Here is a 19,250-nt window from a genome sequence, read left to right as displayed (position 1 = left end):
CTGTTGCAGCCATCCTGTATGGAGTACAACCACTTAGTCCACTAGAGGCAGGTGAATTGGAAATGCAATGCTTGGGGCTCCCTAAGAGGAGAACTTGGACCAAGGGATAAAAGTTATATGGGGACAAAAATTGGGCTCAAGAGGAAAAAGAGATCTCTGACAGTCAGAGGCCAAATGGACTGCTTTGGGGAGTAGTGAGATGCCACTGGAGGTATTCAAGAAGAGGTTGAAACATCCTTGGTCAGGAATGATGCAGAAGGAATTCAAATCCAGAGAAACAGCCTGATGTCCTAGATCAAAATCTGAGTTATTACCTTTGTAGCCCTGGTCAATCTATCTAACCCCTCTGAGCCTCAGTTCCTTTGCCTGTATAATGGGACAGTGCACACCCTCATAAGACAAAAGTAAGGATTAAATAAGACAAAATATTGGAAAATACCTGGTACTTAGTTGGTGCCCAATAAATGTCCATCCCCTTTCCATTAAAACAGGCCTAGGTTAGATGATCTTGAAGGTCTTTCTACCTTACAAGCATGACTCTGAAAGCCTTCCTGGTTGTTGAGAAGGAAAGCAGACATCTGGTAGAGATGAGGAAGTCAGGAACAGAGAGATGAGGGGAGGAGGAAGAAAGATGCTCAGAATGGTCCAGGAACATTCAGAGAGGTCATCTCTGCCAGCCCCTTGTTTCGCCTCTTCTGACCTTCTGGAATGGGAGAGAAAAGCGGGATTCTGGGTTTAAAATTCAGCCTGAAGCGTCTCAGTTGCCCCATCTGTATAGGGAAGGAGTAGGATTCTAACTCTGGCAGCTACCTATCCAAGGAGGGGAAGGGCGGAAATGGTGCAGGAATGATGCTGGACGACAGGGAGCAACCTCTCCCACTCCCACCGCCCTGAGCAGGGCCCTCCACCCTGACCCTATGCCCAACCCTCCGTGGAACCAACAGTCACATCAGTCTCAAGTCTTACAGTTTTTTTATTGTGCTAACACTGCTGCCTCGGAGCTCAGCTCTCACACACAGAACAATTCAGTCCAGACCCCCACCCACCTGGCCCCCGGGGCCCTCTGCCTTGGCTGGGGACACCGGGCCTCCAGCCTCAAGCGCTCGCACACCTCCTCCTCCCTCCAGCTCCCAGGGCGTGCGGAGAGGGCTCTCGATGGCCTTTCTCTGCTTTCCCCCGCCCTCTCCCACTTGGGGGAAGGGGGCTCCGCCTCCCTACTCATTTCCCGAGGGAAATGCCTTCAGTCCCCCAGCCGTCGAGCGGCCCGGGGCAGACGAGGTCAGCGCCGGCGCGAGAGCGTCCCCAGGTGCAGGCAGAGAGCCCCGCGCCCTCCTCCCGGCCGGGGCGCAGCCCGGCGCGCGGCGCGCTCACACAAAGAGGCCGTCCTTGCCCGGCAGCGGCGCCTGGGCGCAGTCGGCGGGCTCGGCGCTCTTGACCTTGACGTAGACTGGGGAGGGGCCCGCTTCGCAGGCGGCGGCGGCGGCGGCGGGGAGGGGCGCCAGGGCCACGTCCTCGGGGCCGCCGCAGGGCGGAGGCGCGTACTTGCGGCGCAGGGAGCGGCTGACGTTCTGCGTCGGGTACCCCAGGAGCTGGGTGACGCGGCTGCCGCGCCAGCTGGCTTTGTACCCCGGCGCCACGGCGTCCTCTCTGTGGAAAACAACAGGCGGGCGGGTGAGCGGGCTCCTCCGCGGCGGGGCATGGGCACGGCCTGGGCAGAGCCGGGGGCTCTTGGCAACCTCTCGTCTCCCGCGCCTCCCGCCCTCCCTCAGCCTCGACCTACCCTCCTCTCTGCCTCTTCCTAGGCCGGCGACCCCGCAGTGGTCCCTGGGGCCACCATCCCCATCCTCTAGACAAGGCTTGTCCTCATGTGTCCGGACAGCCCACAGTAGGCAGCCCCATCTGGACGCCCTCGAGTCCCCTTCAGATGTTTTCGCAGAACCACCGGCTTTAACAGGGAGGGAACCTTGGAGATCCAGGAGCTGTTTTCCCTGTCCTTTCCTTAACTAACCTTGACCTTGACCTCTCTCTCCCTCTTCTCCTCACCTCCTGCCCCTCAATCTATTCCATCTTTTCCTCTATCCCTAGGGCACTGCAATCATTAGCACGACTAGTCTTGTTCTATTTTTATTTCTAGTTCGTTTCTGATATGTTATTAGCACTATTCTTATTATTAACTCTTCTTAAATAAGCACGTCCAGAGTTCTCACCGGCGCAATACAGGGGAAACGTGAAAAGCATACATGCCCTGCCCTCTAGGAGCTTACAGTCTAGACGAGAACGGACAGACAGGTGCACGGACAGGAGGGAAGTGGCGGACAGGGGAGCAGAAGTGAAGACTGGACGTGGGAAGGGGGAGAGAGGAAAGCCATGCGATGATTGGCAGGTCGACATGCTGCGGTCCCAGCACTCGCCGGCGGTGGCGGGCAGGGTTGGGGTGGGTGTCCCAGCCGGCCGGTGGTAGGCAAGGGTGAGGAGGGGCAGGGCGCCGGTCCCCTGCCGCACAGCAGCATGCAGCATGCATCAGGTTTTACCTGATCTCACTAGCCAAGTCGCCGCAGGCCCCTCCGCCGACCCCGCCGCCGCCGCCGCCGTTGCGGTAGCCGAAGGCATCGCGGGCGCCGCCAACCCCGGCGCCGCCGCAGCAGCAGCAGATGAGCCCCCAGATGCCCACCGACAGGCAGGCCAGTATGAGCAAAGAGCCCAGCACTGCGCCGATGATGATGCCTATGCGCCCGGTGTCTGTGGAGAGAAGTAAAGAGGAGTCAGCCTTTCTGCAGTGTGGCAGGTGCCTGGCTAACCAGGAGGTGCCAGGGCAGGGGCCTGTGGGGAAGAGGGAGAGGGATTCAGGGGGGTCTCAGGGACACCCAGTGAGGAGTATATGGGGAAATGCAAGTGAACCCCTTACGTTTGCATGTCTTTCCCAGGGCTTCCCAGCTAACCTAGGTGGAGACCTATGCCCTGAGGGCAATGGGAGGGCAGAGCCAGATGAGGCTCCAAAATACAGCCCAAGTTCCTCCCATCCAACCTTCCCAGCCATGGGACCTCCAGGGCGGCTGCACATACCTGAGACCTTCACCTCCACCACACACACACTGTAGCCCACATGGTTGGCCACTGTGCACTGGTACAGCCCGTCATCCTTGTAGGAGATGTCGTTCAACACCAGGTCACCATTGCTCAGGCCTGCAACTGAAGGAGAACCAGGGGTCTCTAGTGAGGCTGAGGGGCCTGGTCTCTGAGAGCTCCACCCTAACCCAGGCCCCTGTGGGCTGTGGGTGGAACGAGGGAAGGTGTATACACACACGGATCCACTCCACTCTCCAGGTGAGTCACCTTGCCCCTCCTGGAACAGAGAGGCAAAGAAGGGCCCCTCTACCAGCAATAGGACAGAGACACCATTAGGTATCTTAGGGAAATATGTCCCCTCTCTGAGCCTTGGTCTCCTCATTTGTACAGAGAGGACAGGGTCAACCAGAGGAATTCTAAGGTGCCTTCCAGCTCTGATATTCTTCGACTGTGAGTACTAGCCAGCTTCCCTGGGTGCCAGCCACTTTACCCGCCTCATCCCATTTAATCCTCACGTGCCCCTGGAAGGCAAACATTATTATTCCCTTTTCGTATATGATGAAACCAAGGCACAGAGAAGTTAAGCCACTTGCCCAAGTCTCACAGCCAGTCAGTGGTCCAGCCAGCATTCAAGCCCAGCTCTGTCTGTCTTAGGCCATGCTCCTTCCAAATTAACCATACTGCTTTTGACTGACTCCCCCCTTTTGCCTCCTCTTCTTCCCTCAATAGCAGCTTCTGAAACAGGCTCAGAGGACTAGTCTCCTACAGGGCTTCTAAGTTTGACTTTGTACCACTGATGACCAGGGAAGGCCCAGCAGTTCCCAGAGTCCTTACCTTCTGCTTCTCGCGCTCCCCTCTCCTGGGGCCCCCTCACCTTGATTCAGGTTGCTGTGGAAGGACTCCTGGTAAGAGAGCTCAGAGTGGAAGCTCTGCTGTGAATGGTAGGACCCAGCACGGTAGGGGCGGCTGTGCCCACTGATCTTGGCCCACTTGTAGGAGAGAGGTGGAGTGCCCCCATTGGCAAAGCATTTCAGCACCACGTCGTTGCCGTGTGTCAGGTGGCCCTCAGTCCAGCACACGGGCACCGCAGGCCGTGCTGCAGAAAAGCAAGCAGTTCTGAGCCAGGGCCCAGCCAAGAGGCAGAGCCAGGCTCAGGGTGGCCAAGCCTCCCTTGGCTCTGAAGTCTGGGGAAGAAGCTCCCAGAGGAGTCTAGCCATACCTTGGACGGTGACGATGACCTTCCGAGTGGCCATGGTGGTCTTCTTCACCCGGCACTCATAGGTGGCTGTGTCAGATACCTGCAGGTTCATGAGGTTGATGGAGGCATCATACTGGCTGGGGTCTGAGGCTGCAAAGCGGACCCTCTGCTGCAGATGGGGGAGGTTGCCATGGTTGATCCTCTTGTCCTGGTAGCTAAGGAACTGAAGAAGAGAAGAAAACAGAGGTGGTGAGACAGGCAGAGCCGAGGAGGGCCATGTAGATTCGCTGCCTTGGGTAATTCACTGAACTTCTCAGACTCAGTTTTCTTGGCTGAAAAATGGGAATATGATGCCTGATCCACTGACCTCTTATATATCGTGTGAGATCAGATGACATCAAGCACTTTGGAAAGTATAAAGTCAGGCTGAGAACTTCTCAAAGGCAGAGACCATGCCTCATCTTCCCTTTGGAGTGAGCTGGGAGGAGGTGGATGAACTGGCTGGCTTGATTTGTGATTGCAAAGCTCTCATCCCTGTTGCCCCATTTCCTGAGAGACCTTGGGGGAGGTTCGAGGTCTTAGTTTCCTTGTCTGCCCTCCTTTTTCCCTCAGGGTGTGGGCTGCTGACAGGAAGACACCATGAAGTGTAGGGTAAGGGGAACCCTGTGCACAGCACTCACCACATTCTCCCGATGTGAAGGGTCTGAGTTGACCTGCATCCACTCAATGTCCAGCCCATTGGGACCATAGTCCTCAGGGTCCAGGATGTAGGGGCAGCCCAGTCTCACATTATCACCTTCCGCCAGGTACAGGATCTCCTGGCCATCCCCGTTGATCCGCACAGCAGACAGCAGTGCTACAGGCCAGGCAGAGCACGTGGGGTGAGGGGAGCAAAAATAGCTTGTGTGGTCAGCTTCAGCCCCTCCCTCCACCATTTTCTGTAGGTGGCAACCCAGGTCTCAGTAAGGGTTCCGTAGGGAGGAGGAGCTGCTCTGAGTATGTGGGTGTATGAATTGGTATATGCATGTCTATATTCTGGTTGTGTAAGTATGTCTATATTCTGGTTTTGTGTAGGAATGCATCTGAATACTGTTTGCATATATACATAGCTATTCTGTATGCTTGTATGTCTGCATGATTGTGTGTGCATGTATGAGTACGTACACATATGTACATTGCGTGCTTATGAGTATTTGTGGCTGCTTATGTGTCCTGTAAGGATACTCGTGCACGTGACCAGGCAGGGTGTCTGCTTATATATTTACATGATGGTACATGTGTGTGTGTGTGTGTGTGTAGGCACATAGACCACACTGAGTTTTTAAATGCTCTGATGGAAGAGCCTGACTCCTTAAAAGCTGCCTCTGTCTGGGCCAAGTGAGGTGCTCCTGTCTGGAGGCAGAAGAATGGACACCATGGCCTCTGGGGTCCCCTTCCAGACCAAGGAGCAGAAGACAGTGTCTGTGTCTGTCTCTGTGTATGACAATGTGTATCTGTGACTATATGCCTGTATGCCTGGCTATGTAAGTGCTCTAAGTGATAGTGTGCCTGTGTGTGACAGTGGGCAGCTGTGACCAGGAGACTGGCTGTGTTCTTGTGTGATAGTGAATGATGGTGTGTGCCTCGGACTATGGCCACATGCATCTGTAGGGCAGTATGAGCCTTGCATGCCGACATGTGACCTTGTGGACTTTGTGTCCTTCCCCTTGTGTGATTGTGCAGCTCGGGTACAGCTGCCCCCACCTTCTCGCTCCAGTTGGGGCCCCTCCCACTACTGCCAGCACTAGCTCCACTGAGTCAGCCCTGGGTGAGGAGCCAGGATCTGGCAACTCAGGGCTGAGCTCCTCTCCCTCCCTACCCTGACCCCAGGCAAGCAATAGCCCCAACCGGTTGGACCTAGAGAGGAATATGAAGGGGGGTGTGCCCAGGGCCCCAACCTTGGCAGGTAGGGCAGGCAGCACTCCATCTCCCAGTCTCCTGTAACCCTCTCTCCTCAGGCCCCTCACCCAGCCTGGCACACTCTCCTGAATTCTTTGTTGAGTCAGCAAGCAAGTCCCTTGGAGTCCCAGCCCCTGACCTCTGCTCTGCCCTTCTCTGGCTCTCTCCTGGGACCACCTTCACACTTAGAGAACCTCTCACACACACAATTACACACTGTCACAGCCGAAGAAATCGACACCTAGACACACTGTTACAAGCCTTCCAAGTGCAGATGCATACCTATGCAGTCCCACCTTCCTATACACACAGACACTGTCAGATCCATACAGACTCACATCTGCACCCAAACATATTAACGTTAATCCGGAAGACACGCTGACTACGCACACACGGAGTCCCCCGTGTGCATTCCTTCAAGACCAGACACACCTGTAGAAGCTTAGTCTGGTTCTAGAGAGCCAGCAGGTGCCCTTTCAACACCCCCAAAACCTCAGGCATCACTGAATTGCTCCTCGGAACCGTGGCTGGGCCGGCAGCCATGACCAAATGCCTGCTAGAGTCCAGGGTAACCCAGAGCAGGCAGGTTGGCTGCTGGGGCTCTAACGGGACCTGGTGATGCCTCCTCCAGCCCCAGGCCAAGAGAACAGCAGCTCATTCCTGAGATAAGGATCCTGATGCCATCTGCCGGATCCTAGGGCGGCACAAGGCAAGCCAGGCATGAGCCAGAACTCAGCAAAGAGCAGAGGCTCCACCCTGGGGAAGGGCTGCCAGAAGCAACCCACAACAAGAGGACTTTCCCCATACCCGGGGCCAGCCACGCAGCGGGGTAAGTATTCAAGGAAGGGGGCTTGGGAAGGAGGGACGGGCTGGAAGGAGAGGGCCTCCACCCTGCACTAGGCGGAGTGTCTTCCCTTGTCCCCAGCCAGGGAGCCTCACCCTAGCCTTTCAATCTCCCTAAAAGCTTTCTCAATGTCCTCCCAAGGGTTCCAGCCTTTCTGCACCCCTCACTCTCCTGGGGAGGCTGTTCCTGGTGTCTCACCTTGATTCCTCTTGCTGTGGCACTGAGGAAGTACTTCCAGGGAAGGTGAGAGAAGAGAGAGGCTGGAAAGAAGGAAGAAAGCCTGAGTGGGAGAGAGAGCTAAATGCGGAGACTTGGAGAGAGGGAGGGAAATCGCAATGGGCTCTCCAGGAAGGAGGATGGTGGTGACTAATTGTCCTTCCACAAAAGTACAGGGCTGCACCCTCCAGGGAGGTGTCGCTTCAGTAGTAGTGTCTACTCTCAGCTTGGAAATCCTTTGTGAGTATTCGAGCTGCTTGCAGAGTTCCTAACCCTCCTCCCGAAGGTGAGGGAGGGGAGAAAAGGTGGCCCCGTGAGAGGGTATTGGTGCATAAATGCACAAAGCCCACGACACACGCCACACACATGGAGATGTCCCAGGTCCCCATAGCATGGCTGGCACTTCCCGAGTGGGCTCTGGCCAGCCCAGCTCTCACCAGACAGAGAGGGTGTTGCAGACATCCTTCCGGAAATGCAATCATTCACACACGCACACACACTCATACAAAGCCTGAAAATGCTCCCTCCTTCTCAAGCTCCTCCCCGACCCCTCATCCTGAATCTAAACCCCAGGAGGGTCTCAGAGCCATTTCCAGCGATGCCCACATAGAATGGCCCTGGCCGAGAATTGCCCCAACCTGGGCAGGCAGCCATAATATCCCATCCTGAGCCCTGCCCTCAAAGTGTGCCCCAGTGGGGTGAGGGGCTCCCGGAGTTGCCGTCCCCACCCTCCTCAGGCCTCATCCTGGAGGGGGCACTACCCTGGAGTTCTCACAGCCCAGGGGCCTGGAGCAGAGTTCTCAGGCCTGGGCTCTCACTGGCCGGCTGGAAGCAGCCCATTCAGACTACACCAGCCCCAGTCTCTGCCCCCTCAAGGCAAACAGCTCCCTACCCTTAGCTCTGGCCTGAGAGTGGGGCGAGGGCCCTCCCGCTGGGAATAGCACACAGACTGATGAAAAGGGAGCTTTCTCAGGCTCCTCCTCAGCCCCCACCCAGCTTTGCTGCTCACCTGACCCTCTTACCCCACCCCCGGTTCCCAGAGGAGCTCACGCAAGCCCTGTGCTCCCATTCGCAGCATGTCCGTACATGTGTGAGCCCCACAGGCTCTGGGTGATGAGGATCCATCAAAGACCTCTGTCCCATTGACATATGCCCCACACCTTTAGGCTGGGGCTTTCCTCGGGGGAGGGCTCCATGGCAATATCCAGACCCAGGTGGCAGTAGGGCAAGGGTGGAAGCACCCTGCCAGGGTATCTCAGACCACCCTCAAGGCTCCTCTATGAGCCCCTCACTGCCCTTTTCCCTGCCCATCTGGTGTCATATGGGCATCCCTGCCAGCTGCCCAGCCCCATACCTGGGCTCAGGCACACGAGTAGAAGGTGGAATGCTCCTCGAACTCCCATGTCTCTAGGCTCGGTGTTTCCTCCGCCTGGGCTGGGTATCCCGGGGGCCGCTGGCGGTGGGCCAGTGGTGGTGTGTGGAGGGAGGGGGAGCTGAGGACCCAGACACTGCCCAGGGTGGCAGGAAGGTGCAATGAGTGCCCAGCTGGGGAGCAGCCAGAGTTATTTCTATGGGAGGGAGGGGGCCTGGTCCCCGCCTTGGGGAGGAGTCCCAGGAAACCTAATTAGCGGGGTGACAGAGTGGCCTACCCAGGCATTACCCAGCCCTTACCCAAGCTCTTCCCTATCCCGAGAGTGGCTCAGGGAGGCCAGTGGGACTTGTAATTAGGCATCTGTTAAATTTCCACTTCCTCCTGGCCACATCCTCGAGGTGACAACAGTCGCCCCATTTCACAGCGTCCACAGAGTTCCCCTCACCACTCATTTGTTGCCTCCTTCCCCAGGGGAAATGGAGAAGAGGAAGGAGAAGCCAGGCTTGGGATGGAAGGCTGGCCAGGCCTTGAAGGGTCAACACTCACCCCAGGGCACAGGTGTCCAACACACCCTCCCAGTGCAGCCTCCAGCATTCCACATCCCCACGCCTTCACATATATATCCACGACTCTCCAGGGTCCCCACCCCCCGACCCCAGGTTGAGGCAGCAGGGAAGGGGGCACTGGGGCTGGAGGGGAGGCCCAGACAGATGAAAGGGACCCAGGACTTCAAAGGTAGTCAGCCCTCCTGAGCTGAAAGAGGGAGGGAAGGGGTGTGTGAGGGAACATGGTCTTCCCCTGGCCGCCCCCTCTGGAGTTGTGCCCCAATCCATCCCTGATGCAAGGTCATCCCTGAGCATAGGGGAATCCCTGGAAGCTGGTGGCATTATGAGGGATCCAGCCCCTCACCTCCCACACAGAACTAAAACCAGTTCAGTGAGGCCTGAAGGAGAGGTATCAGGGAGTGTGGACAGAGCGAGGTGAGTGGATGGGGTGGGTCAGGGGATGCTGGAGGGAATAGCACCAGGAGGGCCTGGAAGGGTTGTGCCTGTGTACGTGTGCACCCACTCACTGGGACATGCCCGTGCATCATGTCGAGAAGGGCTGAGCCCCTCTGTGTGGACTTGTTTTAGGGATCATTTGGTGTCTGTGCTTCTATGCACAAAAAAGGAGACCAAGGACCCTCATAACCGGGACTGCTCGTCAAGTGGCTAAGCCAGTACAGTTCTGGGAAGGTTGGAGCTGGGGTGGGGAGGGTCCTGGTGGGCAGAGAGAGAAAGTGGAGGGCCTGCGCTTGCTAGTGGGTCCAGGGGTTCCCAGAACAGGCCTTGAGCCTCCCTGGACTCCAGGACTGCCCCCACACACAGTGAATGGCCCCATTCAACAGCTCAACTCCCTCAGAGGAGTCAAGGGCCTTCCCCCATCCCTGACAGGGGGCACAGGAAGAGCAGTGAGGAAAGAGTCTTGGGGAGAGTTATGGGGCTCAGGGATGCTGAGCCCACCCCTCCAGGAAAAATAAGACAGAACAATAAGGAAGGACAAGGAGTCCACGCATCTCTGCATTCCAAACCCCTCGCCCTGCTCTCCCAACAATAACAGGGTGCTCTGGCACCCACCAGATGTACACAATGAATATTTTCATTTCCTTGTTTATTTTGGGGGTTTACAGGATTGTCCTGCACACTCTGGAGAGCAGGGATCATTATCCCCACTTTATAGGGGGGAAACAATGGCCTGGAGAAACAGGAGGAGTCAGCCCAGGTGATGCTACTGTGGCTTGACTAAGAGGGAGACACCCAGGCATTCTGACTTTCAATCCAGAGTGGTCCAAGAAAATAGCTTGGTGACCCTGTGGGTTACTAGACCCACCCGTGGGGAAGGTCAGGGATGGGTGGAGGGGAGAACGGATGGGACCGGGAAGAGGGAGACTGCAAAGAAAGTAGTGAGGTTGAGGGTCCATTAAACTGAAGGTGGGGTTCGAGTTAAATTGAATCTGGATTTGGGCAAATGTTGGAGTTGGGGAGAAGGCTGGAGTTGGGGTTAAGATTGGGGTTGGTCAATTGGAATTATGAATGAGGTTGAGGTCAGATTTGAGGTTGGGATGGGAATGAAGGTTGAGATTAGGGTTAGAATGACAGCTAGAACTGAGGCTAGGGTTCATGACTGGGATTCGGGTTATGGTAAACAGGGTTTTAGTTTCATATAGCTGTGCTTGGGAATGCAGTTAGAGCTAAACTGAAGGCTGGGTTGAGATTTATTTAGGATTCGGGTTACAGCTGGGTTAGAATTGAGTTTGGGACTCGAGTTAGAATAGGCTTGGGTTAGGGTTAGAACGTGGGTAAAGCTGTATAGGCAGGGGGATTCATGGGGATCAAAAATGAGGTTTTATTTATGATGTAGAAAGACTTCAGCCTGCATGCACTAAATCGAAGTTTGGCTAGAATTGCATCCCTTCACTCTGGGAGAATACCAATGGCACATGTAGATTGGGGTCCCAAGATTTGGGGGAGAGTTCCAAATATGCACGAGCCCATCTGAGGGATATGGAACAACTTAATCCTGTGACAAATGTAACCTCTGAAATCCTGCTCCACAACCTAAGCTCACCACCTGGTCAAGCCCCCAGAAAGGCATTTGGAGAGGGGATGCAGGAAGCTATTAGCAATGAGTGGGGCTGACACTAAATTGCAGTAGAAGATGGGGTCCATCCGAGGCAGTTTTACTGGGCCAGGGGCGGGTCCTGGTTTTGGAGTCTAGGAGATGGGAGTTGGGAAAGACTGAGGGCCTAGATGCTCCTAGAATAGCCAAGCCACTTTTGAGGGCTCCACACCGGGGCCCCTCAAAGCCTCAAAAGGCAGGGCACATTGTTGCTCTCCTTTGACCCACTGAGGGCTAATTGCCACCTCCTTGCAGTTTGGGGCCCATAAACGAAGCTGTCACCTTCCTACCTGTGCCCTGAGCCCTGCAGGGTTTTGGGGTAGGGGGACAGTAGTGGGGTAAGGGCGCTGGGATATCAGCTTAGTTTTCATAGCACAGGTCCAGCCCACCGCCCCCTCCCTCTGGATCAGCCCACAGCCCATGTTTCTCTGTGGGCTTCCTCCTCAGCAGAGAAAGAGGGCCCACTCCTGGGAGCCCCCACCCCAACTCCTCCCTCTCCTTTTTCTCCACCCAGGCTCCACCCCAAACATCCCATTTCCACACCCACTTCCTTTTAAGATCCCATAAAGGTCTGGACAAATCCAGGAAACTGTCAGGGTTCCCTTTGTGCCCCCAGGGAGAGACAGTGATTAGTAAAGGGGCAGAGAAACACATGTGGCATCCAGACGGCCCATCCAGAGGTTCAGGGAGAGAGAAGAGGCAGAGGGCCCAGGCTGTGGTCTGGACCCAGCACACAAATTTCTGAAAGGGCCCCTTGCTTTCCCTGAGAAATCCATGGCTCTGGGGGGGGAGAATGGCCGCTCTTTTGTGCACATGCCCCAATTTGAGTGGTATTTGCTTCTCTTCTAAGACAGAAACAAAATCAAAGACAGAGGCTTAGAAAGGAGTGAACAGAGATAGAGGAGGTGGGGAGAGAGGGGACCAGGACCTGGAGAAGCCCAGACTGCTTCAGAGATGAGGTGCAGTCCAACCCCAGAACGTCTTGAGGAAGAACAGACAGAGGCCTTGACCCATCTACTCTTCCTCCAGAGTGCCCTTCTCAGCAACTCTACACAAGCCCTGTGCCCTGCCCTCACCTGCCTGGCCTACCCCCATCCCCTCCCCCCCAGGCTCCCGAGGCTCGGGCTCAAGCCCCCATCTCTTCTTCAGGGCCCAAGGTCTACAACTTGACCCTTTTAAACTCCCCCAACACACAGTCGGCAGGCTGCTTAGCCCCACTCCCAAGACCCCATGTAGACCTAGGCTCACCCCTGCAACACCAAGGAGTGTACAGCCAGCCCTGGGAGTGGCAGTGCAGAGAAAACCTCTGAGAAAATGGTCTGGGAGCAGGAGTCCTGAATAGCCGTAGTATAGTCAACACAATACTGCATCTCAGAGAGGGCAGACAGAGGCACACAGTCACGGAGAAGCCAGGGAGCCAGGGCAGCTGCTGCCTTTCCGCCCAGCTCTCAGTGAAGGCTTGGGGCTGGAGGATTGCCAGGTAAGGGCATGGTTGGATGAGAAGAGTGGGCAACTTAGAGGTGGTACAGGTGGTATGATGGGAGACTGTCGAGGCCAGACAAGGAAGGGTTAGGGTTCGTTACAGAGAGAGGGACAAGATCTGTGTGTGGGGTTCAGTTTCAAGATCTGGGTCGGGGTTAGGGATTGAAGCCCAGATCAGGGCTGACGGGCAAGAGTTTCGGACACATGCCACCCAGGGACTCCCTGAGCCCCTGCTCAGGCTTCCCAAGCCTTGGTGATTCCTGCTGGTCCACCTCAGAAGAAGGGGGGAGCCCAGGAAGGAGCCTGGATATGCCCAGAACTCTCCCATCAAGTGATACCCTGCAGCTGACCTGGACTCATAAAAGCAAACTGCACTGAAATGGTCCCCATCACTGAAAGGAGTGGCCTAACCCACCAGTCTATCCGCAAAACACCAGGGCAAAGGGTGGTTGATTAAATGTTAGGAATTGAGCTGTTATCCAGAGAACAGTGGAGGAAAGAAGAATTCGCTTGTACAGAGTATGTGAATTCCTGATGACAAACCTGAAGAAGAATTAAAAGACACTGAAGATAAAAGATGTTTTCACCTTACGGAAATTAGCCATATCCTGCAGAAACTTCATCCATTCATGCAGGGCTGGGCCTTGTGCTGGGCCCTGGGGAAGCAGAGATTAATGGAACTCAGTGTCTTTCCTTCTAGAGGAGGCTGGTGGGGGAGACAGACAAGGGAAGGGGCGCCAACCCCTTATTACGCGTGATAAGCTACGGTGATATGCTGCAAGGCCCCCTAACCTGGTGGGAATGACACTGAAAGAGAGATCTGAAGGGTAACTAATGACGTGCCGGGGAGGACTGGGAGTGGAGCCAGGTGACCAGAGAGTATTTCAGTTCTCAGAAGATAAACCAGGGCCCAGCCAGACACAGCAGAGAAGAGAGTGGAGTCAGGAAAGACAGCTGATGGTTATTTTTGGACTGAGGAGGGAAGAGCCTTGAAAACTGAACCTGTGGGGACCTTCTACTCAATCCACCAGAGCACCCACTGGAACCAGAGCGAGGCCCTCGGGACGGACTAGGCAACTAAGATTGATCATCCTGAACCGTGTGTATGTTAGAGTGGAGAGAAAGACCTTGTGATGAATTAATCCATGCGTCCAATGGGCCTTTGACTTTTGAATTTGTAGAAATAAAATCTGCCTTTGATTTTGCCATCGGGACTCCCCCGACACATACGTGCAGAGGATCACTGTGGTCCGGCTCGGGCCCCAGGGCAGCCCCAGGCTTGTCTTCCTTCCCGGAGTCGCCAGGGAAGGTGCGTGGGAGCTGGCAGGTGTCAGAGTTAATCCAAGTGTCTGCTTCAGAGCTTCCCCACTAAGCCATCCTGACCAGCCCTCCCTCTGATCTCCCTGTTTGTTTCCTGTTGCCTGGACACTGGCAGAAGGGAAGGTGGTGCCGGAGTAGGTGGGGTTCAGAGGCAACACAGCTCAGCCAGGGCTGGCTGGGACTTGAAAGGGTTAACTGGCAGAAAAGCAACAAGCCCAGCGCAATGGATAAAGTAGAAGGCTCCCCACTTTCCCCTCCTTCTTTCTTCCAACAACTCACCAACCCTCCCCACCCTGAAGTGCTCAGAAGAGCCTTGTGTTTCCAGAATTTTGGACACTTCCCCACATGGGGCCAGGCAGCAAAGCAGCTGGAGTAGAAGATATCTGAGGGGGTGCCCCATAAAAAGAGCCTGGACTTGTTTTGTGTTGTTGCAAAGAGCAGAACTAGTACCCCACAGTGATGCAAAGGAAGACATATAGTGACCCAGTATTCAGAAAAACTTTCTGAGCATCAGGGCTGATCTGAGATGGTTTGGATTGCCTTACGAGGTAATGAGCACCCTGTCTCTCAGGGCATGCAAGCTCAGACTGTCCAACCATTTGATTAGAGTTTACAAAGGAGATTCAAACACTAGAGGGTCTTTGAGATCACTTCTAGCCTTGAGATTCTATGATTTGGTGCTCACCCCCACTAGCCTGGGGACAGTCTTTCCCCAGGGGCCATGCAGAAAAGCTCATTAGCTCTGGGCAGTTTCTCCTGCTCCTCACTCCCACCCACCCCCTTGACTCCTCTTTCTAGAACTCTCCTGAGAAAGCCACCCAAAATCTCAATCCCATTCCTGTCCCTGCCTCAAAGTCATGAAAGGGCATTGAGGTGATGGCTGCTCATTTCCCAAGAAGACAAGGAGAATGCAGGAAGAAATGCAGAGCTTACACTGTAAGGAGAATATCCCAGCTGGGAGGGTGTGAGCTATGGAAGCTAAAACAGATGGAAGGCCTAAGCTATTTAAAGCCAGTCAAATCAAGAATAACTTAGCCTTTTCTGGGACTCTAGATTTCCATGATCTTGGAAATGAGCTTCTTCCAGGTAACCTTGGCATGATTTGCCAGGATAGCTCTCAGAATATGGAGGACAGGGGCCGGCTCCGTGGCTGAGTGGTTAAGTTTGCATGCTCCACTCCGGTGGCCCAGAGTTCTGATCCTGGGCATGGACATGGCACCGCTCGTTAGGCCATGTTGAGGTGGCATCCCACATCCCACAACTAGAAGGACCTGCAACTAAGATGTACAACTATGTACGGGGTGGGGGGGGGGGGGAGGGTTGGGGAGATAAAGCAGAAAAAAAAAAGAAGAAGAAGATTGGCAACGGTTGTTAGCTCAGGTGCCGATCTTTAAAAAAAGAAAAGAAAAGAAAAGAATATGGAGAGGGAAGGGGGGCAGGTCACCTTGGCAGCCCCCTGGAATGGGGAAGAGACCTCTGGTCTGGAGGGCACTACCCCTCCCCACAGATCTGCCCAGGCTCCCACTCTGCAGAAGGAACAGTCAGGACTGATGAGAGGGAGGAACTCCACGGCCTCCATGCCCAGACGTCTTGTCTGAGACTCCAGCGTCTCCCCTCCACTGTCACCTAAACAGCTGCCACCCTCCCTCACCCCAAAAGCCCTGACTGGCTTTGAACTCTCTGAGCCCTTTTCATCCAAGCCTAATCAAAATGTTTTTACTGAAACCAATTAATGCCCAGCTGTGACTTGAGTCACAGATGGGGATGCTGAGACTTTCAGGGGTGCGGGAGGACATCCCAGCACTCCACCGAGTCAGGGGCAGCCCGGCTCGGCCACCAGGGCTGAGTCATCCCCAACTGGAGCTGTTTCTGTAGCAGTTGCAAAGGTTCTGAGACCGCCTCCAAGCCACGGTGGAGCATGATGCAGGCAACCGCACATGTGAGCAGGTAGAGCATGGAGCCCAGCCAGGAGCCAGGTGACACGTGCCCGGGAGCCAGCTGCCTGCAGACCTGATTCATGCTCCAAGGTGGAGCTCAACCACTGGGTTTTCCAGGTTATACCAGTCTGACGTTGCAAGGACCAGAAGACCCAAAGAACAGAAGAAAGGGAGCTGGGAAGTCTATCAGGTACCCATACAACAAAGTCAGTAGCCTGGCACATTTTTTTGCAAGCCTCTAACGTCTTTACATCAACAAAGACAATGCACCAACAGCACTTCCTACTTATCTCCAGTTTCCTCCAGCACTACCACCCTTTGCAGCTTCCCAGACACCCTGAGCTGGTTTGGTGGCTTGGAGGGGTGCACGGAGCTCATTTCCACCCCTGGGCACTGAGAAGAAGTGCTCAGGAGCTGAAGCCAGCCCTAGGAGAAAGCACCACACACCCAAAGGCCCAACCTCTAGCAACAAGTCTGAGACTGGTTGTTCCTGATGGATGGGCCCACTAAGTCCTCAAAAGAATTCGGGGCATTTTCTCTCTTCTTTGTCTCCAGGCCCCACCTCCACTCTGCAAGCTGGGCTCATGCAGTCCCCTGATGGCTCTGCCACCGCTATCACATAGCCTGACCCCACCAGCCCCCACTTAATGCCAGGGTACTTTTCCCTGTAATTATCCCCACTGCCATTCCTGAGTGAGAGGGGTGGAGGGTTTATAAAAGATGCCCAAATGTAGCCAGCTGGCCTCAGATGCCAGCTGCCTGCCCGGCTGTCAGGAGTGTCCCACTTCTAGGAACTAGGTTCCTGCTAATGAGTCAGACCAGTCCTGAAGCCTGAGGAAGCCTGTCTGGGACTTCTCAGGAATCCTGAGAGAAGAAATTGAACCTCTCTTCCACACCATAGGCCAATTCCAAGAACTTCTAGAGGGGACAACCCTGAGGGCAGAACTCTGAGATTCTCTCTCAAACCATCTTCCCTTGCTCGGAGATGGCTATATTCCCCCATCTCCAAAGCCAGACCTCATTCCTGTAACCTATGACTGCCCACCGTCCCATACCCAGGCCACATCAATACAGTCTCATTTTCAGGCCATGTAGCTCTGCATTTGCACCAGCAGCAGTTCTGAAGTGCTAGTCTTATTTTCAACCCGTGAACTTGGCCCATTTTTCTCTACATGGGCTCAGAAGTTAGCAATGAGCATGGACGCCCCTTTCTTTTTGACCTGCATTCCAGGGAGCCGGTTCCTCCCAGCCCTGAGAGGGATGACTTCAGTGGGGAGCTGGGCAAACTCCAGGCACCCACGGCCTTTCCAGATTTCCTGGGAAGAGGGTCCCCTGAAACAGGTAAGGGCTTGCTCCTTGGTCCCTGCAGGTATTTACTGTGCAATAGGCGATGGTCAGAGAGAACCGAAGCGGTAAGCGAGCTGCAGAAGGATGCCAGAATCCTCAGTGGCATTGCCATTTCTTCTCTCATCCTAAGTGGAGTACCACATCTTTCCATCTTTTCAGACTCCTAGGGAGGAAGGTATCAGCTTCCCTAGGTAGGAAGTTGTACTGAGCAGGGAAGGTGAGAAAGCCTCTTCCCCAGGCAGCTGGTGGGGCTGCCCACCTGGTGGGTGATGCAACAGTCTTCCCTGCTGGGGAAGGTGGAGAAGAGCCTGGGGAAGCTGCCACTGTCCTGAGGAAGAGGAAGCCCAGGAAGCAGCTTGCCACTCCCCCTGGACCCTGCAAAAAAGAGGGCTCTTGCCCGAGGCCTTTGTAACGTGGTGTTGTAAAGGCTTGGGAGGCACCCAGCAGCTGTCCTCTGCCTCTGCTAGTTCAGGACCCATCAAGGGAGACAAGACTGGGCTCTGGATTTGAGAAATGGAAGATGGGGTGGCGGCAGGGGCAGGGGTGAGTGCCATAGGGATGGGAGTTGGATGGAAGCCCTTTGTCCCCAAGGCATACAAAACAGAGAAATCCTTCCATCCTCGGAATCTAGCACTTCAGCCCAAAATGGAAGCCTGATAATCAGGGTCCTTCCAACAAAGGCTGCGACTATTCTAAAGGTGCAAGAAATTTGGTGGGGAGCAGCAGAAAGAGAAAGCAAGAGCAGACCGGCACAAATGAGAAGCTTCTGTGAGGGTAGAACCAGGTCTGGTGCATTCACAGAGTGCCTAGAATGTACTTAGCACATGGCAGGTACTCAGTAAGTATTTGGATGAGTGAATGAATGAATAAAGAGTATCTGGGGCAAAAGTGAGGCAAGCTAACACAGATAAAGATGGCTTTGGGGAGCCCCAATTGTTCGAGTGAGGTGGATGAAGAGAGCCCAGCCAGCCACTTGAGTGAAGGAAGCAGCTGTGTCTGAGTGAGGGGACTGGGCTGGCAGGATGAGGGGCAGGACCCTGAGCATGTCACAGTGGGGGACAGGGCAGGTGTCTGCCTGGAGGGAGTGGGCTCCTCTGGCAGGAGAAGAGACAGGAGATTAAGCCCCAGGTTCATACACCACCCTCTCCACATCTGGGGTCTGAGTCATAGGCATGAGTATGCCATGGGCAACCCCAGTACCTCCTTCCCCAGCTAAGCCCAGCCGTTGTCCCAGCACCCCCTGAGAGTATTTCTAGCTCCTTGTCCTGAAATGCCTCTGAACTGGGTGTAGAGTGTGGAGTAGGGGCAGAGACAAGACTGGCTAAAAGTGGACATGATGACAGCATCCCAGAGGGTCACAGAAAGGCCAGGAAACACCAGGACAAGGGGACCGCCTAGCTTAGGAGGGATGATCATGAGAGAGCACCCTCCCATTCTCTGCCCCTGAGCATCACTCACCCATGGCCCAAGTCTCCTGTAATCTATTTTGCTCCACGCTCAGTACCCTGTAGGAGCCACTCCCCACGTCAAGAAAGCTAGGCTGTTCCTTAAAGAAGTAGAATAGATTTAATCTGTAACTCTGAAATGTCTAGGTTAGCAGCAGTTATGGATACCCAGAGACTGGGCGGAATCTGTCTCATGAAGGCATCCCGAGGGGCACAGAGGCAGCCCTCGGTTCACAGAGGTGGCTGGCAGGATGTTAGCTTTGCGCTCAGCTTCAATGCAGTACTTCTCAGGAAGGCCGGTGGCTCTGCAGGGGAAACACAGGGCAGGCGTAAGGGGAAGGGTGGGACCAGAGAGGAGGCAGCAGGAAGCAGGCTCTGGGCAGCGTTTACAGAAACCAGGAACGTGCAGTCCCAGCCCTGCTTCCAC

General features: G+C 55.0%; 1 protein-coding gene across 2 annotated transcripts in view; it reads right to left on the bottom strand.

The window, feature by feature from the left end:
• Positions 1–955: 955 nt before the first annotated feature.
• CFAP45 (cilia and flagella associated protein 45) overlaps positions 956–19,250 on the bottom strand; it is a 43,062-nt gene continuing 24,767 nt past the window's right edge. Inside the window, exons 12-18 of one of the 2 annotated variants that reach the window (XM_023640910.2) lie at positions 18,992–19,128; positions 4,945–5,120; positions 4,286–4,487; positions 3,941–4,162; positions 3,064–3,189; positions 2,532–2,739; positions 956–1,647 (exon numbers count right to left, since the gene is read on the bottom strand). In XM_023640910.2, the coding sequence (XP_023496678.2) occupies positions 1,368–1,647; positions 2,532–2,739; positions 3,064–3,189; positions 3,941–4,162; positions 4,286–4,487; positions 4,945–5,120; positions 18,992–19,128 (1,351 nt within the window). In that variant the 3' untranslated portion in view covers positions 956–1,367. Of the gene's footprint in view, positions 1,648–2,531; positions 2,740–3,063; positions 3,190–3,940; positions 4,163–4,285; positions 4,488–4,944; positions 5,121–8,616; positions 8,835–18,991; positions 19,129–19,250 lie in introns of those variants that run through there. The other variant, XM_014739972.3, reaches the window with a different exon arrangement.

The sequence above is a fragment of the Equus caballus genome, chromosome 5 (genome assembly GCF_041296265.1).
Source record: "Equus caballus isolate H_3958 breed thoroughbred chromosome 5, TB-T2T, whole genome shotgun sequence".
NCBI classification, from domain to species: Eukaryota; Metazoa; Chordata; class Mammalia; order Perissodactyla; family Equidae; genus Equus; species Equus caballus.
This window is presented reverse-complemented; position numbering and strand designations above follow the sequence as displayed.